The following is a 27283-nucleotide window of genomic DNA, read 5'->3' on the forward strand; positions in this document are numbered from 1 at the left end:
ACAGACACAGAGACAAAGACTTGACCCAGCAACAACCAGAACTCAGAACAAGACAGAATCCAAAATGGGAAGCCCGCCCCAGAGAGCAAGCTTTCTGGGCAAGGCTGTGGATCTAGGCTCTGGGTCTATGTGTTCTTGACCCTTGTCCTGGAGCCCCATGCCCACTGTGTCTGGTGTTGTCATCAAGAGTCCTGGCACGGCACGGTGGTATGGGAACCAGGATGAGAAAGGAAACAGGTTTCAGAGAACACTGTAAGCATGGAGCCAAAGCCAAGGTCCTTTCTGTGCATCTGTCCTGGAATCAGAGAGACGAGTGAATTAAGAAGTAGAGCCGGGAATGAATTCCCAGGAGGAAGAAGGCCAAGTTCTTGCTTCCATCTTCCTTCCCGAAGGAGCAAGAGGACCCTGAGCAAATGAAGATTCAAACTCATCCACAACACTTTTTCTCATCAGAAGCATTTTCAAACATCAAGCAAAGAAAGCTTTATTAACACAACTACATGTTGACCATGCAGGATTCCACACCTGGAAGGTACACTATATGGGTTGGAGTCGGGTTGGAGTGCTCAGTATTGTAAAGACAGGTCTGCAGTTTCATCAGAAGATCTTCCATAACACACAATAGTGGCTATTGGTTCAATTTTAAATATCTCACATTGGCATTGGCATTGGCAGTGAGTAGATATGTCCTTAGTGCCCCTCCAGCCACTCTTAGAATTTAGAGGCTTTGTTGACTGTATGAAAATACATCACCTGCCTTAGTCAGTCTATAAATATAGCCTGGGAATGTTTTTCCATCTCATATTCAAGTCAAAAAATAAATAAGCTCAATAGCAAAAAATAAATAATTAATTAATTAATAAATATATCTAACGGCAGAAGAGATATATTACAAAAAATTCTTATAAGATTTTGGTCCAAATTAAGATTAGGGACACATAAAGATGACCACATAAGGAAATAACTAATGAATAAATAATCTACACCGTGACCAGCACTAAATTATATGGCAAAGATATCGTGGCTTGGGGTCATGTCTCTGTGGTCCAGGGGACTAGGATGCCTGCTCAGGAGTATTCTCAGCTGCCTCATCACGTCACTCCTATTCTGTCTCCTCCATCCATCGTAGAAGAATGTCTAGTTCCCCCAAAGCCTTCACCACTGCTTCTTGAAGGTCAAGCTGAAAGAGACACACATGGTTAGCAACTCCTCTGGCTTCAGGATTAATCTTCTTCTCTCCCATTGGTAGGTCTGTTGGGAATTGTAAACAGAGCATTCTTTTCAAGACCAAGAGCTTGAAAGAAGTGCTATAATCTCAAGTGTCACAGGATGAAAGGAAACCATGGAGTCTATCACCCTGGCTTATCATCCCTATTTTTTTACATAGGGAAACTGAGGCCCAGGAGGTACCAGAATTGAAACTCCAACCTAAGCCTCTGATTCACAGAGCTCAAGAATGAGGCTGTTTTAAGAAGTGTGTGTGTGTGTGTGTGTGTGTGTGTGTGTAAGGACTGCCTACTGGGCACACTTCAATAATAGGCTAATGTGAGGGATGGCCCATGTGACCTCAGAGAGCTCTTCACCTGAGGGCTACAGGATTTCTACCAGCGCGACATACATCCCACCCGTCTGTGATCTCAGTTCCAACAGCACACTCATCCCAACCAGTGCCAAACCCCATACCTTTTCGAAGTGACTCAGAATCTGGCTATATTTCTCCGTTGCTTCTTCCCCACAACGGCATGTCATGCGGGCATGCTGAAAAGGACCCAAAGAATGATTTTACTTAAAATTCTGATTTTCTGCCCTTGCCAGTAACACGAGCAGGTGGGAATTATCTTTAACCCACAATCCTGTGAACTCTCATTCCTGTGGAAAATTCCTTTCCGACTTCCTTATTGGGGATTATTAAACTAATCATCTACTAGAAAAGGAAATCAGCGTTTCAGCTTCAAATATAGAGCTCATTGTGTTTTTTTAGAATGAGGCAGTGTTGGAGGTGTTTGTGATTACTGGGCCCTCAGATGGTCTCCCCACACCAGCTCTTGTTTGGAGCTCTTGTTTGGGGTTGCAGAGCAAATCTAATCCCTCGTGGGAAGAGAACACTGAATTACAAGGTCCTATTCACCTGACCACAGGATGCACTAAGACACTGTACTCACCTCACCTACAGAAAAGGTGTAATTTTGTGGATAATAGGTAATTATCGTGAATATCAATTAGATAGCACTTTTTAGTTTTTTAAACTTTAAAAATTACTTTTTGCATAGACTCCAAAATCAATGAAACTGAGTTTTTAGAACAAGTCACACAGATGCACAAAGATTATTAGAACTTTTGGACTCGGTTTCTCCATCCATTCAATGAGAGCAGGAAAGAGAACTTGACTGCTAAGTCATTGAAGCTATGGGCTCAAGATGGATCCTGTCACCCCAAACCCTTACTCACACAAAGCCGGAGGCCCTTCTTGATGGTAAGAAAGGAATTGGCGAGACTGCTGATGTTCCGGAGGGTATTATGGTCAGAGGTCTGGTAGTTTTTGAAAACCCTGTCCAGGTAGAGTCTCAGTAAATGGCGGAGAAGGCAGCACCGAGCTGAAGGCTGCAGAGAAGACAAAAAGACAAAAGTGTTGGTGGGAGGAGGGGAAGGGGCAGACAAGACCAGGGAGATGGGAATGCTCTGGCTTCAGACTTCCTCCCAGAACCCACCTGGGCCGAGCACATACCTTTGTGTCTTGCAAAGACTCGGTCCTCCTTAAGATTCTGATGTCAATGTTTTCATCTTTGGCTTGCTAAATAGAAAGCAAGACAAGAAAGGACAGGTCATTAGCTGCTGCCATGGTCTTAGACACCACAACCTCCCGCTGCCAGGGCCTGGTGGGAAGAATCCTTCTCCGAAGCATTTTAACCTTCTGAACTATTGACATTTCTTGGGACGCAGCGTCCTGGTAAGGTGACCCCAGCCCTCCTCTTTTCATGACCACATTGCCAGGGCTGCCAGGGAAGACAGACAAGGAACAAACAGAACAGGCAGGGAGGTGCATGCCTCCCTCACATACCACAATGTCCCGAATCTTGGAGAAACCGCTTTGTATTTCCTTGAGGTTTGTGGTGATCACACAGCTTCCCAAGTGGAGAGTCTTGAACCCAGTCGAAGGCGCCCAGAGGAGACAAAACATAACAGAGAGAAGACCAAAGGCAAGATGGGAACCTTTCATCTTGTGTCTGGAATCTGGAGACCACGGAAGCTGGGGATTCAAAAGAAAGAAATGTGACTTACTCATTTCCCATCTCATCCTTTAGAAGCCAACCCAGCCACCAGGGACATGCCTCCCCAAGGTGTCCACTGGGGGGCAGAGGAACCAAACAGGCTCATCTGGCTCCAACAGTACTGCTCGTTCACACAACTCACTGAGAAAAGCTGTGGAGTCTCCTGCAGAGGAAAGCCTTCAGGTACCTGCTCCAGCCTGTGCCGTGGTATGGTACCACAGGTCCCTGGTCCTTTATCCTGTACCTATTTCAGTTCTGCCGTCATTGCCCAACAGGGAAGTCTGGAGCCGCAGGTACTCAACAGTGAATAGACAGAGGATGACATTTCATGGGAAATGCCAAAACTTGTTTGGGGGAAATGACGTAAATAGATTTCTCTTCCAGGATGCCAGTGTAGCTCACCCTTCTGGTCCCCTTAGACCCTCAGGGAACTGGGGAAAAAAGCAAAATCTCACTAAAGTCATGACTGTGCCACCAAAAATACTTAGGAAAAAATCATCTGGATTTTTATGCTCACCCACAGGGTAGAAGTGCTTTGCTCTGTCTGGCATTTGTCTGAGATCAAAGTGATTATGGAAGACTAATAGATTCATTTGGCCCCAAAGGCAAATACAAAGTCAATGATTCATCACAGTACTCCTGCCAGAGAAAGGAAAGACCTGACAGATGATTGGTGGAATTTCACCTCACATCTCTTGCTGGGAGGAACCCGGGGTTCCCACAGCACCCCCTACAGGAGGAATGTAGTCAGGCACTCCTGGGATGAACCTATGACCATGCTTTCCTGGTCTAGCATCTCAGAAGAGGACAAATGAAGTGATCCCCCCAAAAGGAAAAGAAAGACCGTGAGGGAACTGCAGTGAGGCTGCTCAATAAGAGGAAAGTTTATGGTGTCCGTTGAGTTTTGAGATTAAACAAGAATGGCCTGCCGTTAGGGGAAGACAAGCCAGGGTGGAGGGGGACAAGTTCAAGGAGACACCAAAACACTTAGTCATCAAGATAAAGCATATAGTTGGGCATGGTGAGAGATCCTATATCAAAATATAAAGAGTTGGGGATGTAGCTCAGTGGTAGAGTGACCCTGGGTTCAATCTTCAGTACCACCCCGGCACCAAAGATATGTTAAAGCAATATCAAAATGAATTTAAAATATCTGCAATAAAAAAATATCAAAATCTTAAAAACAGAATCTGACAGTGCCCTGCTGAACACTGGAACAAAAGGAAAAATATGCACATCTATACATATGCTTTCATATATTTTTATGGTTACCTTTTATCTCAAAAACATATGATGAAAATATAATTGATGACTTTTTGTCCCTTGAAACCAGAGAAGAAAAATTATAAGAAATTTGGGGGCATAAATAAAATATTTAATTTAAAATAATGTTGTGAGTTGTAATAAACCTATTACTTAATTTTTCAATATTCAACTACTTTTAATATTTTGGGAAAATGGCATACATAAAATACAAAAACATGCATACATACACACACATATACACTTGTCTTTCCTTTCACCTTGATTGCCCGGCTTTGGCACAATGCTGATAATCATTAGCATTTACTGAATTCCTCCACTGTGCCAAGCAATATGCTAGACACTTTTTTTTTATTTGCAACCACCTGAGATACTGCCAAATGTAGGAAAGGCAATAAACAAGAGAAACCCAAAAGTTTCAGAGGGAACCATGGATTTGCAGACAAGAGAACTATGTAATAAATCCCTTCTCTACAAGTTTGCATCCATGTAGGTTGTCCCGCTTTGCCCAGGGATGTGGGGGTTTCTGAGAATCAAGAATCTTAAAAATGGAAAATAACAGGCAAACCAGAATGAGCTATCCGCCCTGTAACTATGTGACCTTGCACAAGTCAACTCATCTCTTTGAGTTTCATTTTCTTAGCCCAAAAATGATGATAATAAAACTTACCCTAGAAACTTATTTCAACATTAAATAATCTGTTGTTTATATACCTAGCACACTATCAGTGATCAATTCATCTTAAGTAGAGATTGATGATAGTTGCCTTAAACTTAAGATATATGTAAAATTACCGTAAATTCAACAATTGAGTCAGCATTCATTGAACACCCAGTGTCCTGAATGTTGTGCTAGGTACTGAGTACAGAAATAAACATGGCAGTTTCTTGTCCTTCAAGAGATTACATCCCCATGGAAAAGGTTCCTTTGGACATGGCCCTCCACATACCTTGGTGAATGACTGGGAAGACGGCGCTGATCTCCAGACCATGCAGAAGGCTCTTACTGGAACTGCAGAAGGGCTGTTGCTTCAGATCTAGGAGTCTGTCTCAAGCTGAGAGGCTCCAGTTATTATATACATGTCACATGAAGGAAGTGAACTCGTCCAGGTGAGATTTGAAACTCCCACGTAATTTCTCTTCTGGCTTCCAAATTCCTCAAGAGCTAACGTAGTGTAATGGCACCAATACCTTCCTCTTCCAGCAAGGACAGCCTGAAAGGATTAATGACTACAGATGTGGATAAAGGATGTGCCTCATCTGGCCCCGCCTTCCTGTTTGGTAAAATGGTAGTTGGGACAGAGAAGATCTGAATTACAGAACTGGAAGAGAATTTCAGAGTGTGCCTTTGCCTTCTCCTCTAAATCCAGTTCTTAAACAAGTTTCTCTCCAACTCCAGATGATATGGGCTCATTCCTGCTGTTTCTCTTTGCTTTTGCTCTTTCTACCATTGCTTTCCAAAAATGGCCCCACTTCCTTTTCTCCATTCATCATTAAAGAGGAGATGCCTTTATCCCTGAACTACTCTGGCTTACACCAACTACTCCCTTCTCTGACCTCCAATAGCAGATTTTCCTTTGGCACCTGAGAGCATCTGGTTTATGGGCATTAATATTTCTCACCATGGCACTGGAAGATTTTCTAAGACAGAGACTAATTATGTAAGATCACACTTCCAGGCAAGGTTAAATTCAAGCACTTGAGACAAATTACAGACAACTTTTTTTAAAAGATCAAGATGGTAGAGATTATAATGTACTCCTTTTTTTACTTTCCCCCTATTCAGTACCTGAAACTCTGAGCTCTTATATTAGAACCCAGGAATTCTACAGTAAACAGACTGAGTTTGGCACATCCTTTCTGGATTCAGTTTATGAATCTATAAGACGACAGCAGCAGAGTAGATAATTCACAATTTCAATTCTGACATTCAATGATTTATTGCTTTTCCACCTTTGAGATCAGAAAGCTCTTTTTAACATCTCTCAGTATCTTCCTAAAGCTCCCGGAAAGTGAAGGTCATGCTTCATAAATATGGAAAATATGCGTGGATATAAATAATCTAAATATCTCTTAAACTATTTAAACTCATGTCTGTTTTTTTTTTCCATCAATGGTGCTAGGTAAGTAATCACCCATAAACACCATTTTCATCTAAAATTGGGGAATGTGGTCTGATAAGAATACTTGAAGTTTGCATAGGCTGTACTTCTGGCAGTCAATTCTTTTTCATTAACCAGGAAAAAAATATAATTGCTTTGGGTTTTGTTTTGCTTTTGTTTGGTACTGGCCATTGAACTCTGGGGGCACTTTACCACTGAGCTATATCCCAGATCTCTTTCGTTTTTAATTTGAAACAGGGTTTCATTAAGTTGCTGAGGCTGCCCTTGAACTTGTGATCCTTCTGCTTCAGCCTCCCAAGTCACTGGGACTACAGAAATGTGCCACCATGCCCACCCACGGTTGCTTTGTTTTAGGCTACCTCTAATGGTCAGTTGAACTCAGTAAATGATACCCAATCCTAGTTTTACTTGAATAATCAAGTATCCTCCTTTCCTGTACCAAAATACCATGTTCTTGAGCTAGGATGTGGCTCAGCAGTAGAGTGCTCACCTAGCATTCTTATAGCCCTGAGTTTGATCCCCAACACCACACACACACCACACACATACCACACACACACACACACACACACACACACACACACACTACTATATTCTTTTAAATTCCTCTGGCTAGATGCCACATCCTGCTGTATAAACACTAATTCAACTCATCTCCTCTACAAAATATTCCCCGCCTCACCCTAAATTCAGCCTTCACTATATTTTACAAGGCAAATTTGATCTTTCCCACCTTTTCACATCAGCCTTACCCTATATATAGCTTTTTTAATTCATCAAAGTCAATTACAACTTTTTGGTCACATGTCTGTGTTTTCCTGCTGGCCTGAGAACTCTTTGCTCATCTTGCTCAATGACGACCACTGAATAAACTTATTGATTTATAATTGTTTCCTCTTTATGCTGTGTCCCAAAGCATGAGCTCCATGATTTAATTTAGGGGACCATAAGCATCTTCTTCAGTAAGGTCTAGATCCCTGTTTCCTCCTGGTAAGAAATTCTATCATAATGGCAAGAATGCTATCAGATGATGATATCCCTGCCCTGCTGAATCATTAGAGCCTGAAATGACTTTCAGTACACTTAGTCCAATTCCCTCACTTTGTAAATGGGGAAAGTACAGTTCAAAGAGGTGAAGGAACTTGCCTTAGGTCATTTGGCTGGTAAGAGGAAGATTTGGCAGTTGAACTCAGTAAGAGTTCATTCCACTGCATTTTGAACTCCTCTCCTATAGCAAATTGCTTCCCTTTAATATGAGACAGGGAGAAAAGTATTTCTTACGTCATAGTTCTGGCAGAAGAAATGAGTATTCAATGGAAAGTATGTATAGGGTGCTGACACTCCCAGTGCAAGGAACCAAGAGCCAAGAAACACAGCTCTTCCTCCTCCTGTTCCTCCTCCTCCTCCTGCTCCTCCTCCTCCTCCTCCTTCTTCTATTTTTCTTTTTAGGAGGAAAGTTTTATTTTGATTCGTGGTTTCAGAAGTTCAGTCCATGGTCTGCCGACTCCATAGCTCTGGCCCAAGGTATGGCTGGACATCAAGGTGGACATGGGTGGAGGAGGTAAGTGACTCAGGACATGGCAACCAGGAAGTGGAGAGCCAGGAGACCCAATTCGAATACTCACTTCCCCACCAACTTTCAGTGTGACCTTGAGTGACACAGACTACTCCTTATGCTTTTCAGGCATTCAGTATTTCATCAAAAAAAAAAAATGGGGCTATCCACCTTGCCTGTCTGGTTCACCAAGTTGGCAGGAGGAATATGTATACAAACCTTTAAGTACATAAAGTGATCTTTATCATCCCTTGTGTCTGACAGAATGGATTTTTAATGACATGTTCAACATTATCCAAGTGCCTACATGTGCAAGAAACTGTGCTAAATGTTGTGAGGATTGTACAGGTGTCCAGACAGGTCTCTGGCCCTTATTTGCATATAGCCTTTTGTGGAGGATAAGGGTTTTGCCTGTAGAGCCACCAAGAAAGTCACTACTACCCAGATATGGAAAGAAATTGCCAAGGAGTGCAGAAGAGGGACCTATCGGCTGAGCCTTGAGTGATGGGTAGAACTGAAATGGGAAAAGATGCTGGATGGAGGGGGATGAGGAAGGTGGAGTATGTGACAAAGGGCATTCAGAATGGAAATGACCTAAGGCAAAACCCACCGTGTCCTTAGGATTGGCAAATGGATTTGCTTGGCTGGAGCTGGGTTTCATGTAGAGGAACAGTATGTAATCAAGTTAGAAATATGACTATATATCAGCAATGACCGAGAATATCATTTCAAGAATATAAACTGAGATTGGGAAGTCTACAAATCTTAATTTTGGCTCTAGACTTACTTTCACTCCACCAGGTAGTCTTGAGAAATTGGCTTCCCTTCCTCAGCTGTGAATTGTTGGAAAGTAAATAATTTTTAAGTCTTACTGATTCTGTAGGTTGTTTTGTTGTTGTTGTTGTTGTTTCCTCCCTGACACAATAGGGAGCCATGCAAGGTCTTACAGTGAAGGAGACAAAATTAAAGCTTTGTACTAACCACGGGCTCTTCAAAGACCACCAGAGCCTGGCACACTGTTGGTTCTCAAGTGGAACAGATGGGGGATGTAGACATGGTAGAGAAGCCAGGGATACATTTCATGTATACATCAAATCATCTTGAGAAAGAGGGGTTTCCAAACTGGGGGTTCGTATCTAATCAGTGCCAGTATCATTGTAAAGATAAGCCGGACAGACAGAAGAGGAGAGTCCCTTCTTACAAAACTCAGCCTCCTAAGCAAGCCATTTTTGGTCAGTTAACGATTCTCTAGGCACCAAGAACAAAACTCAGCCACTCCTTTTTTCCCTGCAACACATCTTGAGTGTGCAGCCCAGGGTTTTGCATAGCTGGGACGTCCCAGTTGCTAATATCTGGGCTTCCTGCCCAGTTGCATCACTTTGCAGGGAAATGCACAGGCCTTGGGGTTCTGCTTGGAGGAAGAGCCTGCACTCACAGGCAGGCAGGTAGAAGAAGCCTTAGACACACCCAGATTGGCAGCACTGGGAGTTTTTCCCGCAGCCCCTGCAGGAGGCAGACAGGGTGGAGGTGAGCAGAGCAGCTAACTCTACCAGCAGTATACACTTTTCAGTTCCTTGTCCCGGAAGCTGCTGGCATGGGTGGCGTCATTTCCCTTTCCTGTGCTTTTTTTTTTTTTCCTATTGTGCTCTGCTTTAACCAGCTCAACTTGCTGCCACTCTTTCTACCAAGAGTTCCTCCAGACACAGCTGAGCTCCCAGAGTTGGCTAACTCCCTTCACCAAGCTGCTTGTGAAGGGGAGCCCTGGGAAGAGCCTCCCTAGACAAGGAGTTAGGAACAAAAAGCTAGATAAAGCCTTGAATTCAATTTCCTCAGCTAGGAAATTCTTTTCCTTCTAATTTTGCAAACAAACATGGAGAATCTCTTAGGTGCAGACACTAAGCTGCATCAACCCAAAGTGGTACAAACATGATCTCTTGGTTCTCCAATAGAACCTCAGAGCATTGTGAAGCCTTTGATGCCAGAGTTCTTAACTTGGGAGGAAAAAATGGGAAGAAACCACATCTTTTCACAAGTACCTAGTCAAAATTCAACATTTTCTTTAGTTTTGAGGATAGCAGCAAATACAAACCACAGTCACATTAGCAGTATAAATGACTTTGTCACTGATGGAAATCACAAATATTTTTATATCTCATTATAGTTTTTCACATGTCTTAAAATGTAATTTATATTCATGACTACTTAGAAATGCTGCTAGATCATGTTAACAAAGAAACATTTATTCATTATCTACTTGTAATTTCTATATTTTCATAGCTATATTTCAATATGTTGGTTTCATAATCTTTTCTCTTTTATGCATTCATAAAAATTATTCTGCCAGGCCTGGTGATGCATGCCTGTAATCCTAGTGACCCAGGAGGCTGAGGCAGGCGGATTGCAAGTTCAAGGTCAATTTAGCAAATTAGCAAGACCCTGTCTCAAAAAAGGACTGGGTGGGAGAGGCTGAGGATGTAGCTCGGTGGTCCAGCACCCCTGGGTTCAATCCCCAGGATCAAAAAATAAAATAAAAATTATTCTTAGCAGAGTTCCTAAGTTTCACTGGTGTGCCAAAGAAGCCCATGGCACACAGAAGGTTAAGAATCCTTGTTGCGATGGAAGAGGAAAGACCCATGGTATGGTGACCACACCTAACCATGTGAGACAGAGTCTGGAAAGAAAGAAGGTATATATGGAGAAGATGGGATAGAAAAATTGAGAGTCCATATACTGGCTTTTGGATGGAAAGAGGGACTTGTGCCTGAGAGACAAAGATGACTAACAAGGTTTCTTGGAGAAAGTGTGGGTTGAGCAAGCCATTGAAGAACTCAGGGCTCTGTGAGCTTTGGGGATGGACAGACTATGTCAGTGTCAGAAGGACTCTTACTTCTATGGCGAGGAAAGAGGGAGCAAAATTCTTAAGACCAGAGGGTGCTTCTGTAGCTCTACCTAAGGGACACTGCCCCTGCAGGTATTGGGTGAGGTTCAGGGCAGGTATTGAAGAAGGTTGAAAGGAGCCCAACTGCAATCAACTGTGAACACCAGAGTTGCAATGACATTTTCCATTCCTAAAAAATCTATGACTGCTTTTCTTTGGTAACCTGCTAAATCCAGAATCCAGACTCCAAATCAACATCATACACAGGCATCCCAGGAGCTCAAGAGACTTGCTGATTCACATGCTTCCCATTGTTTCTAGCCACTTGGTTGTCTCAACGTGACCACCTGAGGGGTTACCAGAGGGACAATCCCTGCACAGTGCCTCAGGGGCATCTCATCTACATTTGTACCTTGCTCTTCATGGCCACCTGTGGGGGGTGTTTTGGAGACACTGGGGAGAGGAGGAAGAAGAAGTCAGTACCTCTTGAGTTCTTTCTCCTCCCTCACAGGGTTGCTAGTTGAAAAAAGTCAAGGATTCCCCTGCCCCTATAGGAAGGTGTTACTGCTGCTACTGGCCTTGTTGGGACATACCTGGGATGACAGGTCTCCCAAGTGAGTAGGGGCCAAGTGAACACCACATCTCAGAAACCTGATCAGCCAAGGGGGACAGGTGGAAGAACTGAACTTCAGCCTTCAGGATGCAGAAAGAAGGAGCAGGAAGACCACAGTCTGGGGAAAAATGGAAACCAAAGCCAAGAAGACCAGAGAGAAGGGAAAAATAAGTCCTTGCTATGAGTTAGAATTTAGGAAGATGGAATAAGAGGAAGAAGTTCCAAGAGAGCAAGAGAGCATCCAAGAGATTTCCCAAAGCCACAGGCTTCCTCCAAGAGGGCATTGCCTGCATAGCTGGAGAGCCCTTACTACACACACACACACACACACACACACACACACACACATTGAAGAAGAAAGCTGTCCTCAAACAACTGTGTTTTATGGGAAATGAGATAAGAAAATTTGAGACTCAATCAATAGTAACAGACATCCCTTTTTTAATGAGTATCTACTACCACCAGGCACTGTACACAGATCTTAAATCCTCATAAAGTGTCATAATCAAATCTCTCCTTCACTGTGCAGATAAGGAAACTGAAGCCTAGGTTTAGTAAGATCACTCAGTAGGTGGGAGAGCATGAGTTCACACCGAGCCTATTCTCTTTCCCACTTGGCCAAACGTCCAGGCAATAAAAAAAAAAAAAAACCCAGTAGTCTTGAACCTGTGTAGCTATTAGAGGTTTGTTCTGGAAGATGGAAGGAGGCTAGAGTGTTCCCGAGGAGGAGCCCAGGCTCTCAGCTGGGCTGGGAACATTGTGTGACACATTCAGAAGTCAGCCTCTGCTCCTTTGCTCTGTGTTGGTCAATAAATCTGTGTGCAACTTCAGAGGCTTGTTCTAGTAAGTCCAGACCCCTTTTGATGTATCTGGGTTTAATTATCTGCATTTCTGTCCTTCAACTCAGTAACCTGGGCCCTGGGTTATATAACCTTGGCCAGAACAAGGCGATATTCCCCCATTATAGGAGGAAAAAGCACCAGGACCAGGAAGACAGGGCCTGGACTCACCTTCTAGATCAGCTGTCCCTTAGCCATGAGGCCCTGGGCAAGTTCCCCACCTCTCTGAGTCTCATACATCTTAACTGACCCCATGGGGACAAGATCTTCAACCTCCTTGGAGGCTTCACAAGATCCTGCCTGTAAAGTGCCTAGTGCAGCCCTGAGAGATGAGGTGGATTCCTTCCCCTTGCACCTTCGCAGTTAAGGATGAGCTCTAGATTTTTCAGGATCTCTTCCAGTGGCTGATAAAGGACTCAGAAGGTGAGGTTTGGGAGAGAATTGTATACTGGGTTCTTTAGCAGGTATTTGTTTCTTAAGCATCAGATTTAAGAAGGGGGAAAAAAAAAACCCAATTCTGTGACAGGCCCACTGTATACTTAAGAAAGAGTCAGGATATGCTCTTCAAGCCTCAAAGGAAAGAAATAACAGGTAGACGGTGGGAAGACACACACACACACACACACACACACACACACACTCACAGTCAGGAGTTCCGAGTAAAATGAGTCAAGGTCAGAGAGGGAGAACTTTCTCCTCCATGTCTCCTCCCCCTCCTCTTCCTTCGTTACCAGCCCTTCTTCCACCAGTGACACTGACAGTATTTCTTTTTGGCAGACATAGCTCTTTATGCCAGCAAATCTTCTTTCCCCAGCATCTAATCACTCAAGCAAGATGCCTGGCCACATACCATCATGGTGGAGGGCCCAGGCTTTGGGATAGGATGTCTTGAGTTGAACTCGAGTTCCACAACGAGCTACAAGGCCATAGGTATATTATTGAACCTTACTAAGCTTCAGACTTCTTCACCTGGGTCATGAGGTTTGTTGATCACTTCTACTTTATAGGATTAACATTCAGAGTGAAAGGGAAAATGTAAGTTAAGGTTTCACCTCAGTACCTGCTACATAATGAGTATTCAACATGTTTACATCGTTGTTGATATTTTAGTTTCTTCTGAGACCAGGTAGCCTGGATTGGAAGCCTGAATCTGCTGCTTAGGAGCAGTGTGAATTTAGATGAGTTACTTAACTTCTCTATGCCAACTTCCTCCTTAGGGTTGGCTGATCTGTACTACCAGCATTCCAGGAGGGGACCTTTTTCATTTTATTTCATTCTCAAAACTTCTATAGAGTTGTTGGTAGAACTAAAGGAAATATAATTTAGACTATAATATTCTTTATTATGTATATTTCTTAAGCCATTGCCTGGAATATAAAAAGCACTATATAAATATTTACTATTATTGTTGTTTTCATTCATCCAGATAAGGTACTCAAACATGGTGAATTCAACACCTGCTAAATGCCAGGCAACAAACAAACCAAATTGCTCCTATACTCATAAGCTTTCACTCAAGTGAGAAACAGATGATAAACAATATAGGAAGCTAGGAAAACAGGAAAGGGGTGTAGGTTTTACTGAAGGTGGAAATGGGACGGGGTGGTTTTGCTCAAATAGCACAACTCTTGACTGAATGCCTGCAGGAGCAGGGTACAAGCTGGGCAGGGGTTTGGGAAGCACATCTAAAAGATGGCCAATGCTGGAATTGCTGTCATCCCTCCGTCTCCATGTGAGTTTCCATCTAAAGTCTCCTTGGAAAGCGTGGGTCCTCTGCCAACAAACTTCCACCTTCTTAGTAGCCTAGGAAGCTCATGAAAAAAAATTAAATTTCTACCTCAGTTTGCAAATGTGCAAGTCCTACAATAAGAACAGGTCCAGGACCCTGGAGGAACACAAAGTAGATGGGAATGGTTGTCACAGTGAGCCTGGGAAAGCAGTAGGGGACTGTTAGAAGTGGAATGGAGGTACCATCTTAATAACTCTTAATGATTTTAAATTATTCTATAGGGTAGATAGTCAGGGGTCACGGTCCACATTACAAGTAAGGTCCCAAGAAATATATTGGCTTGTCCCAGGCAGTTCATGGTAAGACCACTAAGTGGCTCTGGGTTGGCCTTGCCTGCACTACACCTCACAGCCTCCTACTCTGCTGAGGTTGTCCTTAACCTCACTGGATGCCCTCAGGGACACTCTGAGTCTGCAGCTGGTATCTGCATTTTATAGGAGAGGACGCTGAGACTTGGAGACGTTAAGATCTGTGTTCCAAGTCACAGGGCTCTAAACCAGGTCTGCTGACCTGGGAGGCCTGGCTCTCTCCACTACAGCATGCACTGTGAGAGCGCGTTCTCAGGCAGGAATGAAGAAAGGTTGTTTCAACCAGCCGGTTATAGTATTGTCACTGCCCAGGAAGACACATGTAAAGGACTTAGCCCCTTAGCACTGAGCTTGATGCTCACTAGATGTAAGTTTTATGTTCTCCTTATTATTAAAGATGGGTATTTGCTCTGAGTCATCTGTGGACTGTCCACCTAGAAGTGGACACTCTGCCCAGGGTGCACCATGCCTGTGTGCAGTATTTGTTCAGGTATGTCACCGTGACAATCATCCCTTGGTCAGAAAGGTACTCTCCCCAGCCCAACACATAGTCCCTTGGAGAATGGATTAGGATCAGAGAAGACATAGCTAGGCTGGGAACAGTAAGAAAGAAGGACCAGAGAAAGACAAAATCAGAGCGACAGAGGGAAGACAGACAAAATAAGAGACTCAGAAATGGAGGGATGTGGAGAAGCAGTCAGTGGTCACAGGCCCTCTGAGGGTCCCATCTTCTTGATCATTACATGGAAGAAAGGGTGGAATGAAGAGCTTTGAGACCCAGTGCTCTGGTGGATGTGGTGGATGTGGTTTGAGGATACCTCTCATGGTTTCATGGGTTTGAGGTCCTCAGTATGGCAGTGTGAAAGGAGGTGAGACCTTTAAAAGGTGGGGCCTAGTGAAAGTCTTCAGTCATTGAAGGCTCTACCCTCAGAATGAATGAAGGTGGTTCTCATGGAAACTGAGTTAGTTTTCGAGAGAGCAAGTTGTTTAGAGTAAGCCCAACCCCTGAAGCACTCTCTGGCTTCCTGTCTGAAGATGCCATGTCCTCTCCCACCACAGGCTCCGGCCATCTTGATCTGTCATGAAGTACTCCCCAGAGCAGAGCCAACGCCAGTTCTGTGCCCCTGAGCCTACAGAGTCCTCAAACCTACAGAACCAGGGGCTAAATAAACCTTTTCTTTACAAAACTTACCCAGCCTCAGGTATTTTCTTACAGAAAAAAAAAATTGAAGTCCGATACCCAGTTTTGAATACGTTTCTGTACTAACTTGTTTTGAGCGCTGGGTAAATTCTTATCCCCCCAAGACCTCAGCTTCCCCGTCTTTGATGTTCTTCTTCCAGATCTCTTTTGATTTCTCATGTCTCATTTATGGTTCCTTGACAGACTGTCCCTGAATCAGAAGACATTTGCACTTACTGGTAAAGCATGGAGTTTATTCAGAAATGTCAGTCGGTACAATATGTACTACGAGACCCTTCGGCTCAACATCACAGACATGGGATACACAACTTCACAATAAATTAGTGGGGAGCCAACCCTCTCCTTCCAGGATGGCTGTTGGGACCTTTCAACAGACATATTTCATTATAAATACCAGGGTAGACTATTTGGCTACTTTCAAGTGGGATTAGACAGCCTGAGACTAGCCAGTGGGACTTCTAGCTATAGGGTGAGATCTGCTTGAACCCAGGTTTTCCCTGCAAGGCCCCAGCCCCAGGGGAGAATCCCACATCAGTAGGGAGGTCCTTTGAAAGGACCCTCATTTGGATAAACATGGGTGCCCTCCCCATCTCACTCCCCTTCAAAGTCGGCTGTGTCCCACAAGAGTCTCCTCTGTGTCCCACAACAGTCTCTTTTGTCCCTGGATAATTAGATGGGCCCCTCGTGTCAAGCAGCAGAGGTTTCCTGATGATGCTTGCCAATCCAGGCTAGAAAGACATTGAGTTCTCCCAGGGACTTAACGGCAGCAGACGGGACCTCCAGCTGAAAACAAGGAAACCATCATGAAGGTGACATTTATAGACTGTGCCAAAATGTGCAAGTCACTTTCCCCACTTTCTGGTCCTCATGGGTTTTCTTTTTATTTGCCCAATGCATTTGCATGGCATACACATCCAAAATCGTTTTCCTAATAGGCAACCAAAATTTTGTTTCCACCATTTATTGGTTAATTTCATGTCAACTCCTTACACACGAAGTAAGAAGTACTCCATTCTTTCCCCCTTGTCCCCCTGTCCCATTTCTCATAGGAAAAATTCCCTTTCCTGTTTAGGTCTTGTGTTTATTTTCTTTTCGTATCAGCTTGCTTTGGTATTTTTGTTCTTCCAGGAGGCCTTGATCCACTCTGTGATCGCTGGTGGGTAGGGAGAACATGTTGTCCCCATTTGATACAGCAAAGCCCTGAAGCCCGTATGGGTGAGTGCCTTGCCCCATGTCATTTGGACAGTTAGCAAGAATCAAACTAAAATACAGCTTCCATTATTCCTCCTCCTCACAGACCAGGAGGTGGCAAGATCTAATGGCACATCCATTGGAGTCATCCAAGGTGGGACCAAATCCCACCACCACCACTTTGCTGCAGGGCGACCTTCGTTGAGTTACTTAACCTGTTTGTGCCTTGATTATCTAATTTATCCACGGTACATAATACTCGTAGCATTTCTGTGAGGATCCATAGGCCAACACTTATAGTGGGCTTAGGACGATACCTGGCTTGTGGTAACAGCCACTTGACTCAGCTTTTTCTAGAAATCTGTCTATCCAGTGGTGCCTGTCCCCAAAGTAGCAGAGCTCTGAATGGACCCTAATCTCCTTGTTCTCCAAAGCATCGACGTCATTTGGGAGTGTGGTCAGAAGGCAGAAATCCAGGCCTCCCTGCAGACCCACACAACCAGAATCTGCCCTTCAGTAAGATCATCCAGTGATGCATCAAGAAGCCCCACCTCTTCATGGACACCTGCATGAGAAGTGCCGGGTGTTTCTTGCACACAGAACACCACGGCAGGGGTGACCACCAGGTCACCATGCAGGTAGCACATGTCATGCCTAGCAGTGCAGGACCCACTGCCCACCTTTGCTCCCTCTGCATCACCCCATCTTACACAGCGTGTGCTTTCTTCAAATCAGGACACGGGTCAGTCCTGCTATGTAAGGGTTCCAAGAAAATGGTAGAGAGATGGTGGAAAAGGGAACTAGCCAATTAGCCCTCCCCTCCATCCTCCCACATCTTACCTGATCATAGTTGTCATGGATGATTTTGGTGGCATTGATGGCTTCCTGACTACATCGACATTGTCTCTGCACCTGCTGTGATACAATGAGGCACCTATCAGAGAACCTTTCCATCCTGACCAGCTATTACACCACCTCCCCACATGAGAAGTGACATTCTCCCTCTCTCCCACAGAGAAAGTCAGTGGGAGGTGAATGAATTATTATATAGTCCCCTGGAGCAACCAGAGGACAATAGGGCTTGTTTGTGGACTTAGCCTGCATTTGACCATGGCTTTTGCTTTTTCTGGATTTACAGCCCACAGACAGCACCAACAAAGCTCCTGTATCTACCCTGTCACCACTCTCTGAGTACAGCAATCCTACACTTGTTATAGGTTGATTAATTAAGTAGCTGTTTAAATGTATCCATTTGATTTCATTATTGCAGGACAGGACCCGATCATGTCCCCCTTCTAATGATTTGAGAACCTAAGGCAGGGAAAGGCAAAGCCATCTGCCATATCACACAAGAAATCATCAGCAGGGAAGGGACAGAACCCAGGTTTTCTCCAGGTCTAAGTTTTCATTGGTTAGTTTTGGTTTTGATTTTAATAGATCCCAATAAACTTACAGGTGACCCTTAGACCTAGTCTATACCAAGAAGCTGTTCAGTGGTCACCTGGTACGGAAACCCCAAAAGGTCAAAAACAAAAAGACTAAGGGGTGCACTTGTAGTAAAACTAGAATCTTGGCTCGGCTTTCTCACAAACCACATAAGAATTATTTGCACGTAAGTTGGTCACCCCAGGAGAATTGTCCATGAGGACACTGTCAGATGAGGTGTCAGGAAGCAGGAAACACTAGAAAGGAGTGACCACTGGAAGAGGTTCCTGATTCTCTGCGTGGACCACGGGGCAGGGAATTTCCCATGGTTCCAGAAGCCCAACCAGAGGCCAGCTGGAGCCAGCTTGTCCCAGCCCATCCCTGGGCAGACCAGGAGCAGATGCCTGGAGTCCTGAGGTGCTACTCACACATTGCTGCAGAGTTTTCTGCATGTAGAGGAAGGAGTTGGCAATGCTGCTGATTTTTCTCAAGATTTGGGGGTCTGACTCCTGATGATCCTTGAATACCCTGTCCACGTAGAATGCCAGGAGGTTCTTGGTCACACAGCACACATCTAAAGGCTACAGACACAAATCAGAGATGCTCTAATTTGGTTATCTTAGAGACCAAAGCAGTCCATTTGAGTAGGGGCAACGAGAAGCAAGAGAAGTAAAACATCATTTTTTAAAATCCATCCATTCTACCATAGCAAAGTCACTTAGGAGGAAACTGGTGAGGAGAGAAGAGATTCTAGCTTACTCCCTTTTTCTGTACAGCACGAGTAATATTAGCAAAAGATGGGGCCCAGAATCCAATCTTAGACTAGAATTCTTTCCACAGCATCCCCAACATATCCTCACCAAGTTCTGTTTAAATTCTTCCAGAAATAAGGTGCCTCCCTTTTCAAAGAACTGAAGGCAGAGCAGCTTTCTTGACGAGTACTTCCTTGTATCACAGAGGCTCAGCCACATTTCCCTTCCTTCAATATTCGTGGATACTCTGTGTTCATCCTCACCACCCTGCTCTGGACCACACTGCTGAACTCTTCCAGTTTGTCTTTTTAAGCCACAGGGATCACTGGGATGGGGCTGAGATTTGCAAGAATGGAGATTGATCGATGTGGATATGGGTACCTCAGGGTAGGTCTGTGGCCTGCAGAATGCAGATCTGTCTTAGAAAGGGCTCCTAAATCAGCAGACACAGTCCGGAGAAGCTGGCAGGACCGTGTCTCCTGGTAGCAATTTGCTTTCTGCCCTGCCAGCGAATTACTCTGCAGATTTACAGCTCAGTCTAAGTAGGGTGTGGTCCCCCAGAGGGACAGCACAGCACATCTATCTCCAGTAGCATTAAAGCAGTAAAAGCCTCCTTGGCCCCGAGGGCAGCTTTTCCTAGATTGCAGTAAAGCCTACTGTTACACAAAGCCTTTCCTTCCTCCACTCTTACTGGTCCCTTAACCAGATGCGCAAAAATTACACACCTCTGTATTCTCAAATATTGTGGCATTAGAAAAGAGCACAGAAAAAAAAAAAGAGAGGAAGGGGAAAAATAAGAGGTACATTAAAGATTTAATGACTTTCCTTATTCCACATCAAACATTTCCAGCCTTCAGAGGAGAAAGAACCTAGAGATGGAGGCATAAACTTGGGGTCCTTTACTGACATAGCCACTAACTTGTCATTCTCCCTTTTGAGGTCTCGATTTCCCTGGAAAACACTGGATCTTTCTAGAATGCATTCAAGGTCTGAAAGAGTTCGCTATAAAGGCATCTCTCAGGTTCTTTCCATGAACTGGGTGATCCACAGCTGGGTTGATGGCAGGACTAATTTTGCTGTCCCCAGTTGCCACCAGAAAGCACATTTACCAGACTGTCTTTGTAATACACTGTGTGATAAGATAGTTTTTGTCTCCAAAACCTTCTGTAACTATTGCCTCTCTTATAAAGCCTCTCTTGGCATCTTATAAAGCCAAGGACATTATGCCATGACTCCAAGGTAGTGATTCACCTCACCCCATGTGCATGTCCTTGCATCACAAACCTGGTCACCTCACTTTCCTAAGCACACGTGTCCACCTTCATTGATCTTCCATCTGCCCTCCCACATTCCCCAAATACCTCCTTCTTTTTTACCCACTCATCTACAAATTCCTCAGCTTTTAAACCACCATGTTTATGTTTTCATGTCCCTCCATGGAAGCTTCCAAAATCATCCCCAAGTCATGGAAATCCTATCCCCTCTGTGTGCCTGGCACTCCCATTTCTCTCTAGGAAATTGGTACCAGGGGTTTCAAGGTCTCTGGGACAGTAGCATACCTCACCCATTGGTTGACACTTGAGAAGCCTGCCATGTGGAGAGTGCACTGGACATTAGGAACAAGAAGGGGACAGGTGGGGATTTCTTTCTCAGCCCAGAGTCATTTTACTGTAATGATAACACTATAGTAAAAAGAAGACTCAGATCCAATACCTTAGTTTTCTGCAGGGCCCCCAAGGTGGACAGGATGGTGACATTTTGGAAGTTGTCCTTAGTTTGCTATGGAGAGAAACAGAAGGACAGACACAAGCATTAAGTACTCCATGGTATCCTGAGATGCAAAAGACTGCAAGAAAGAACTTGCCTTCTGAGCTAAGAATGTCAGGTGAGACACGCCCCTTGCCCACACCGTCACCAACCCATACTCACAATGGCTCTTTTGATTTCTTGGAAACTCTCTTCTAGATGGCGCATGTCCACGGAAACTGGACATCTCCTGAGAGAGCGGGTGTACACTGAGCACAGAATGAGCATTGCACTCAGGAGCCAGAGGGAAACACGTTGTACCTTCATGTCCTGCAGAAAGGGGTAGAAGTCAAGCTGCCCAGTCCGAGTCTCTTCCTTGGGTTTCTTGAATCAATTGAATAAGAGCCCTCCCCTCCCCCACCCCAAGTTCCCACCCTCACCCCCCAGAAAGCTCAATATGGTCTTCTTCAGTCCTCTCTCAAGTCCTGGGGAGCACATTTGTGTGTCTATCACACCACTATGACTCAACACAGTTTACTTCCTCAACAGGGGTGAAAACAAATTATTTTTTAAAAAATGTCCTAAGAAAAACAGGGTTAGCACTATGCCATGCAGTTAGGCAACAGATCTGAAGAACCATAAAAGCACATTTGGTTTATGTTTGCCCTCGGAAGACAGCAACACCCTTTTGTTATAACACTCCAGTGTGTATCTGCTTAAAATCATTCCCATGATGGGAAAGGGAGGCAGGAGCTTCTCCTGGTAATTGCTTGGCCATGGTGAAGCTGCCACTCTCTCCCCAGAGGACAAGCTCCTCTTCTATCAATCACTGAGCTGGGACGCAAGGGACATGTTAGATAGTGACACTTGTTGCCTTTTCTAATTCTCTCACCCAGATTCTTTCCTTCATCTTTCTGCTTCTTTCTTTAATTGTTTTAAATTAATTAGATCATATCATGCACACAGAGAACCTCGCAGCAAACATCGTGGTAGAGTTTATTATCCATCTTGGACTTTCCCCCACAGTAGCACAAGCTTCACAGAAGGAGCTTAATGTGACTAGACCAGCACCCTACCCAGCATCCCCCCTGGTGCCACAGAGTGGTGCTGGCTGTGAGCTAGGTCGGTGTATTTTGTGTAGCCCTGGAAGAGAGGAAGGAGGGTTGCAAACGTAGCCAGCCAGCTGAGGGAGTGACAGGGGACCCCTTCTCACCCCTGACTATCCTATGTTCACTGAAACAGTAAAAATCCCCCCGGGAGGTGAACCATAACTGTCCTCACTCCTGCCACCACTGCCCACGTCTTCCTAGGATTCCCAGGCTCCTTCTCTTGAGGGTTATTTTTTAGAATTTAGATCTATTTTTAATTTTTTTGCAATACTGCAGATTCAACCCAGGACCTCATGCATAATAGACAAGCAATCTACCACTGAATCACGCCCTCAGCCTGCCCCCACCCCAGACTCCTTCTCCAGAAAGTCAAGAAAACAGCAAATCCTCGTCTCTCCTTGATGCCTTCCCAGAGCATGGGCAGGTGTAAACTGAGACCTCACCACGAGGCACGCAGAAAGCTAAAGGGCTTGATTTCTCTTTTTGGAACATCTTTCTTTCTGGAAAAACAAGGCAGGAAGTCTGTGAAGAGTCCCCCAGAGCTCTGACCCCTCTCCAGGCAATTCTAGATATCTTGGCCCTTTCAGGTAAGTGGTGACATTTATCCTACACACCACATGTGCTGGGTACTGTGCCAAGCTTTTTTTTTTTTGGTACCGGAGAGTAAACTCAGGGGCACTTGACCACTGAGCCACATTCCCGGCCCTATTTTGTATCTTATTTAGAGACAGGGTCTCACTGAGTTGCTTAGTGCCTCGCCATTGTTGAGTCTGGCTTTGAACTCCTTTGATTCTCCTGTCTCAGCCTCCTGAACTGCTGGGATTACAGGCGTGTGCCACCACACCCGGCAGTGCCAAGAATTTTACATAATTGCTTCATGCTCACAATCATCCTTCGAGAATTCTGTTTCTAACCCATTTTACCAAGAAAGAAACTGATACTTAGGGAAGCTGAGTAACCTGCTAAGACCAGAACTTGGAAGGTGGCAGGCCAACCCCGAACCCCCCTTCCTTGTCCCTGTGCCTTGACACTTAAAACACTCCCTCTGGCATCTCAGCCGCGGATCCCAACCGTTCCCCTTGCACCAGACAGGAACCCATTTCTGAACCAGGAGAACACCTTCCATTTTTAAAGATATTTAAGGCCTGGGGTAGCTTTATGTCAGAACATCTTCCTAGTTTGTGTGGATCCCTAGATTCCATCCCTAGCACTGCATAATAATAATAATAATAACCCAATAAGAAGATACTTAATACTGTAAAGGATTTTTAAAAGATACATTGTAAATTACCCTGCACAGTTCTTGGAATGAAAAAGCAATAGTAGGCCAGGCATCTGGTGCAGTTTTGGAGGCTGAGGCAGGAGGATCTAGAGTTCAAAGCCAGCCTGCATGAAAGAGAGACACTAAGCAACTCAGTGAGACTCTGTCTCTAAATAAAATATAAAATAAACCTGGGGTTGTGGAGTGTGCTGAGTTCAATCCCTGGTACCCCTGCACACACACACACACAAAAAAAAAAAAAAAAAAAAAAGCAATAGTAAAGATATGAGTTTCCTTCCATCCCCTTCCTTTTATTTCTTCTCTTCTTTCTTTTCTTCCTTCCCTTCCTTCTTTCTCCATATTTTCTCATTAAAAAGACGATAAATCAGAAATTTCACCTCCCCACACACCATGGAATACTTCTTCCCTTTCTACAAAATACCAGCACCTAAGACAGCACAGGCCATACACAGTGAAAGCAGATCTCCCCACAGTCCTGAAGGACAGAAGCCGGGATCAGGAGGAGCAAAGCCCTTGATGAAGCGGGCACCAGTCTCACCTTCACCTCGTGCCTACCAGCTGCTCCGGAGTCTCTCTCCTGGTGCTCTTTGCCATTTGGAAAGGGCTGGTCACTTTTATGCAGGTGGATAAGAGGAAGTGCTGTCAAAGTTTATTGGGTGGGTCCACTTTGGGCAGATTTTTTCCCCCTTCATTTCTTTAGCATGTAATTTCCTTAATTATTTTTTTCCTTTGTGATATAGCTGATTAATCATTATTAAGAAATGCCTCTTTCCCTGGGTCTTGACATGCAGCTTCTGGGAAAAATAAACTCACCATCACCATGCAAATGAGAATTTCTTTGCAATTCTGTGTCTATTCAGAAAAAAATCCAAGTTAGGTTACTTTCCTAAGAGCTGTGGCATGCCACCAACTGTACCCTGAAGGCAAACTCAAGAAAGTAGTCTTGGGTTGGCCTCATCTTGCCAGCAGCCAACTTCATGAGACTTTGCAGGTGCCTCCGCCTCTAGCACAAACCATCTCCCTGGTGCCTCATCCAGCCAGAGGGGACCTACCACACACCAGGCATGAGCTAAGTGCTTTACACCTATTATTTTGTTGAACTTCGTGGGGAATAATTTTTCCCTCCTACAGCAAAGGTTTCTTGTGCATTATCTCTTTCCCCTTCTTCTAGCCCCTTAGAAGGTCCTTTCATTCTTGACCAATGCAGAAAAAGAAAATGAGACTGGGAGTTAGTTGGAGTTTAAGAGCAGTGACAGAGCTGGAAACAGAATCTGGAATCCTTGCTTTGGGCTAGAAAACCCTTTGTTTAAATTACCCTTTTATGCCAACTCTCCAAGGATAGGAAGCTCTCTGAGGACCAGGGTTTCCAGAGATGCAAAGATAGGATATAAACAGTTCCTTCCCCAGACACGAATTTCCAGAATACATGAAGCATATGCATACCCACTGAAGGTACAATTAGAGATCCCCACAGGGTTAATACAGGTCTTGCTCCTGCAACCAGACTAGGGAGACAGCACTGGCAGAGAAGGAAAAGGGTCAGGGAGGATCAGGGATTTTTTATGGCATAGGTACAAGAGGAAGGAAGCCCAGAGCCTGGAAGTCCTGTTGTCCAGCACCTTGGACCTAATGCAATAATAGTAAGTGTTGGGAGAAGCAGTAGAATCTAGTGGTTCACAATGGTAAGTACTCCTTAACAAATATGAATTATTCCCATGCTGTGCAATGGGGAAAAGAGAGATAGGTCCCCTCCCTTAGAAGTTGATGGGCATCCCTCTGCTCCTTCTGAAGAGAGGGTGAAGAGCAGTTCTGCACGTTAGGGATCTCCTGCACTACACCCCTCTTTCCCTGGGATGAGGTAGGTAAGGAGGTGGGTGCCATTTTCCCAGCACAGCCTGGGCTGCCTGGCTCAGAGCCGGACCCCACATGTGACAGGATTGCAACATCACCCACTCCAAGTCTCACCACACAGACTGCATGTTCTGACCCAGCTTTCATTTCAAGGCCAAGATGTCATATCGAGAAGCTTGCATGGAAATGGGAAAATATGTGATGTGTTTATAACTTCACATCCACCACGCCATGTGTCAGGAGGCCAAGACCAAAAGCTGAGCTGACACCCTAGTCCCTATGACTGTCGCCTGCAGGCATCTCATTCAGCCTCTGTGCCTGTTGACTCACCTGTAAAATTGTGCAAATGGTGCCTAATGAATACTCAGCACGTAGAGATGGCATGGAGATTACAGATGAGCCCTCAACATAATGCCCAGCACAAAAAGAAGCAAATCAAAAATGAGAGCCTTTGCCATTAATTTTATAGCCTCCTTTGAACCCTAAATTGAGAGGAGGGGGAACAATAAGATGATTTATCTCCATCTTAAGCCTTGTTGCCTAACACTTAATATACAAAAATAAAAATATAGATGGAATGGCATCCCAACCAGGATTATCTTCAATCTGAAGATACGGTCCATAGACACAGTGTCTTGCTCAGCCTTAGTATTAGGACTTCTGGAACCACCATTAGGATGCCAGAGTTCAATTTTCCATTTGTTAAATAAGGAAGCAGAAAGAATATGAAGGAAGACTAGAAAAACAGCATAAAGAATACTCTGTGCAGCCCCCTCATACTTTCCAATCCTCTGTCCCCCCAATATTTATTCTAAATTCATGAACTGTTCCCTCAGTGCCAGGGCAACCTCCTGTCCATGAAGGAGTGCCTGCCCACTCTCAGGTACAAATCCTGGAGCTCAGATAAAAATTACACAAATTCGAGAGCTAGGGTTGTGGCTCAGTGATAAAGTGTTTGCTTAGCACATGTGAGATGCTGGGTTCAATCCTCAGCACCACATAAAAATATATAAATAAAATAAAAATATTGTGTCCCTCTGCCTTTAAAAAAATTTTTTGCACAAATTCAGAAGTGACCATGCCCCTTCCCTTTTATGGGAAGGGAATGGGATTGAACAATGTGCAGCCCTACTGCAGAATCCAGATAAAGTGGATTAGGTCTATGGAAATGGCTTTGGTTAGATTTGAGGAAGAACCCATTTTGAGGACTAGAAAACACTAAAACATATGAGAGACAAGGGCTTTGAAAGCAAGAGGTAATACTGCTGCTGATGGGTGAAAATTTCACGTAGGAAGTAAAAAGAGACATAAAAACAGAATATAAATGTTCAAAGGTCTTGGTAAATATATCTTGATCATAATGATACATTTAAGATTGCTTACAGTATTGAAACAAAAGCAAAAAAAAAAAAGAAAAAGAAAGATAAACCTTCCAATTCTAGAAATTTTAAGCCCAAGAAAGTTTTTCTTCTTGGGGAATTTAGAAATAAATCCGAAAAAAAGAAAAAGAGCACACAGTTCAACTCTTCTACCACAGTGCTGGAGAAATAAATGAGTCATCTCTCCCCTAACAGCAAAGAGGTGCTCAACTGCTCTCAAACTCCCATCTCCCAACTCCATGCCCTGTCTTCCTCTTATCCTAGGGTTGAGTGGAGTGGAAGGGAACCTAGAGCTGTGGGGCCCTTGAGTTTGATTTTTTTTTTGGGGGGGAGGGGGTATCAGGGATTGAACTCAGGGACACTCAACCACTGAACCACATCCCTAACAAAAATATTTTGTATTTTTTTTTATTTAGAGACAGGGTCTCACTGAGTTGCTTAATGCCTCGCCCGCCATTGCTGAGGCTGACTTTGAACTTGTGATCCTCCTCTCTCAGCCTCCAGAGCTGCTGGGATTACAGGCCTGTGCCACCGAGTGCGGCTCCCCTCAAGTCTTTTCAGCAGGGAGATGATGTCACTCTCCTGGCCCAAGTTGTTGTGACTTGTGCTTACCCAGGAAGCTGATCACCTAAGGAAATCCAATCTGGCCACTCCCGGGCTAGTGGGGAGAGAAGGACAGCGCCCCTGTGCTGCATCAACCTGGACTTTCC

At 44.4% G+C, this 27283-nt stretch overlaps 2 protein-coding genes across 3 annotated transcripts; both read right to left on the minus strand.

Moving 5' to 3' along the window:
* Positions 1–1102: 1102 nt before the first annotated feature.
* On the minus strand, positions 1103–3217 carry Il20 (interleukin 20). 2 transcript variants are annotated; one of them, XM_026387504.2, is made up of 5 exons: positions 3059–3217; positions 2726–2791; positions 2449–2601; positions 1684–1758; positions 1103–1180 (listed from the first exon to the last, which is right to left on the minus strand). In XM_026387504.2, exons 1-5 carry the CDS (start codon positions 3215–3217, stop codon positions 1103–1105), a joined length of 531 nt encoding a protein of 176 aa, XP_026243289.2. The 2 variants fall into 2 exon arrangements, with proteins under 2 accessions (XP_026243289.2, XP_026243290.2); XM_026387505.2 differs by lacking the exon at positions 1684–1758.
* Positions 3218–16525: 13308 nt separating this feature from the next.
* Il19 (interleukin 19) lies at positions 16526–21279 on the minus strand. The gene is made up of 5 exons (XM_026387538.2): positions 21136–21279; positions 20920–20985; positions 18883–19035; positions 17870–17944; positions 16526–16621 (listed from the first exon to the last, which is right to left on the minus strand). Exons 1-5 carry the CDS (start codon positions 21277–21279, stop codon positions 16526–16528), a joined length of 534 nt encoding a protein of 177 aa, XP_026243323.2.
* Between the last annotated feature and the right edge of the window lie 6004 nt (positions 21280–27283).

Source organism: Urocitellus parryii, chromosome 9, assembly GCF_045843805.1.
Source record: "Urocitellus parryii isolate mUroPar1 chromosome 9, mUroPar1.hap1, whole genome shotgun sequence".
In the NCBI taxonomy this organism is placed as follows: domain Eukaryota; kingdom Metazoa; phylum Chordata; class Mammalia; order Rodentia; family Sciuridae; genus Urocitellus; species Urocitellus parryii.

What these genes read in the sequence shown, in the direction of transcription:
- Il20 (XM_026387504.2), bottom strand. Translation starts at nt 3,217, where the DNA reads ATGAAAGGTTCCCATCTTGCCTTTGGTCTTCTCTCTGTTATGTTTTGT. An exon ending in AGTCTTTGCAAGACACAAAG is followed by an intron (nt 2,602 to 2,725) that starts GTATGTGCTCGG and finishes TCTTCTCTGCAG; the next exon opens with CCTTCAGCTCGGTGCTGCCT. An exon ending in AGAAGGGCCTCCGGCTTTGT is followed by an intron (nt 1,759 to 2,448) that starts GTGAGTAAGGGT and finishes GGTCCTTTTCAG; the next exon opens with CATGCCCGCATGACATGCCG.
- Il19 (XM_026387538.2), bottom strand. Translation starts at nt 21,279, where the DNA reads ATGAAGGTACAACGTGTTTCCCTCTGGCTCCTGAGTGCAATGCTCATT. An exon ending in GGGCCCTGCAGAAAACTAAG is followed by an intron (nt 19,036 to 20,919) that starts GTATTGGATCTG and finishes TTGTGTCTGTAG; the next exon opens with CCTTTAGATGTGTGCTGTGT. An exon ending in TCCATGACAACTATGATCAG is followed by an intron (nt 16,622 to 17,869) that starts GTAAGATGTGGG and finishes CCTTGTTTTCAG; the next exon opens with CTGGAGGTCCCGTCTGCTGC.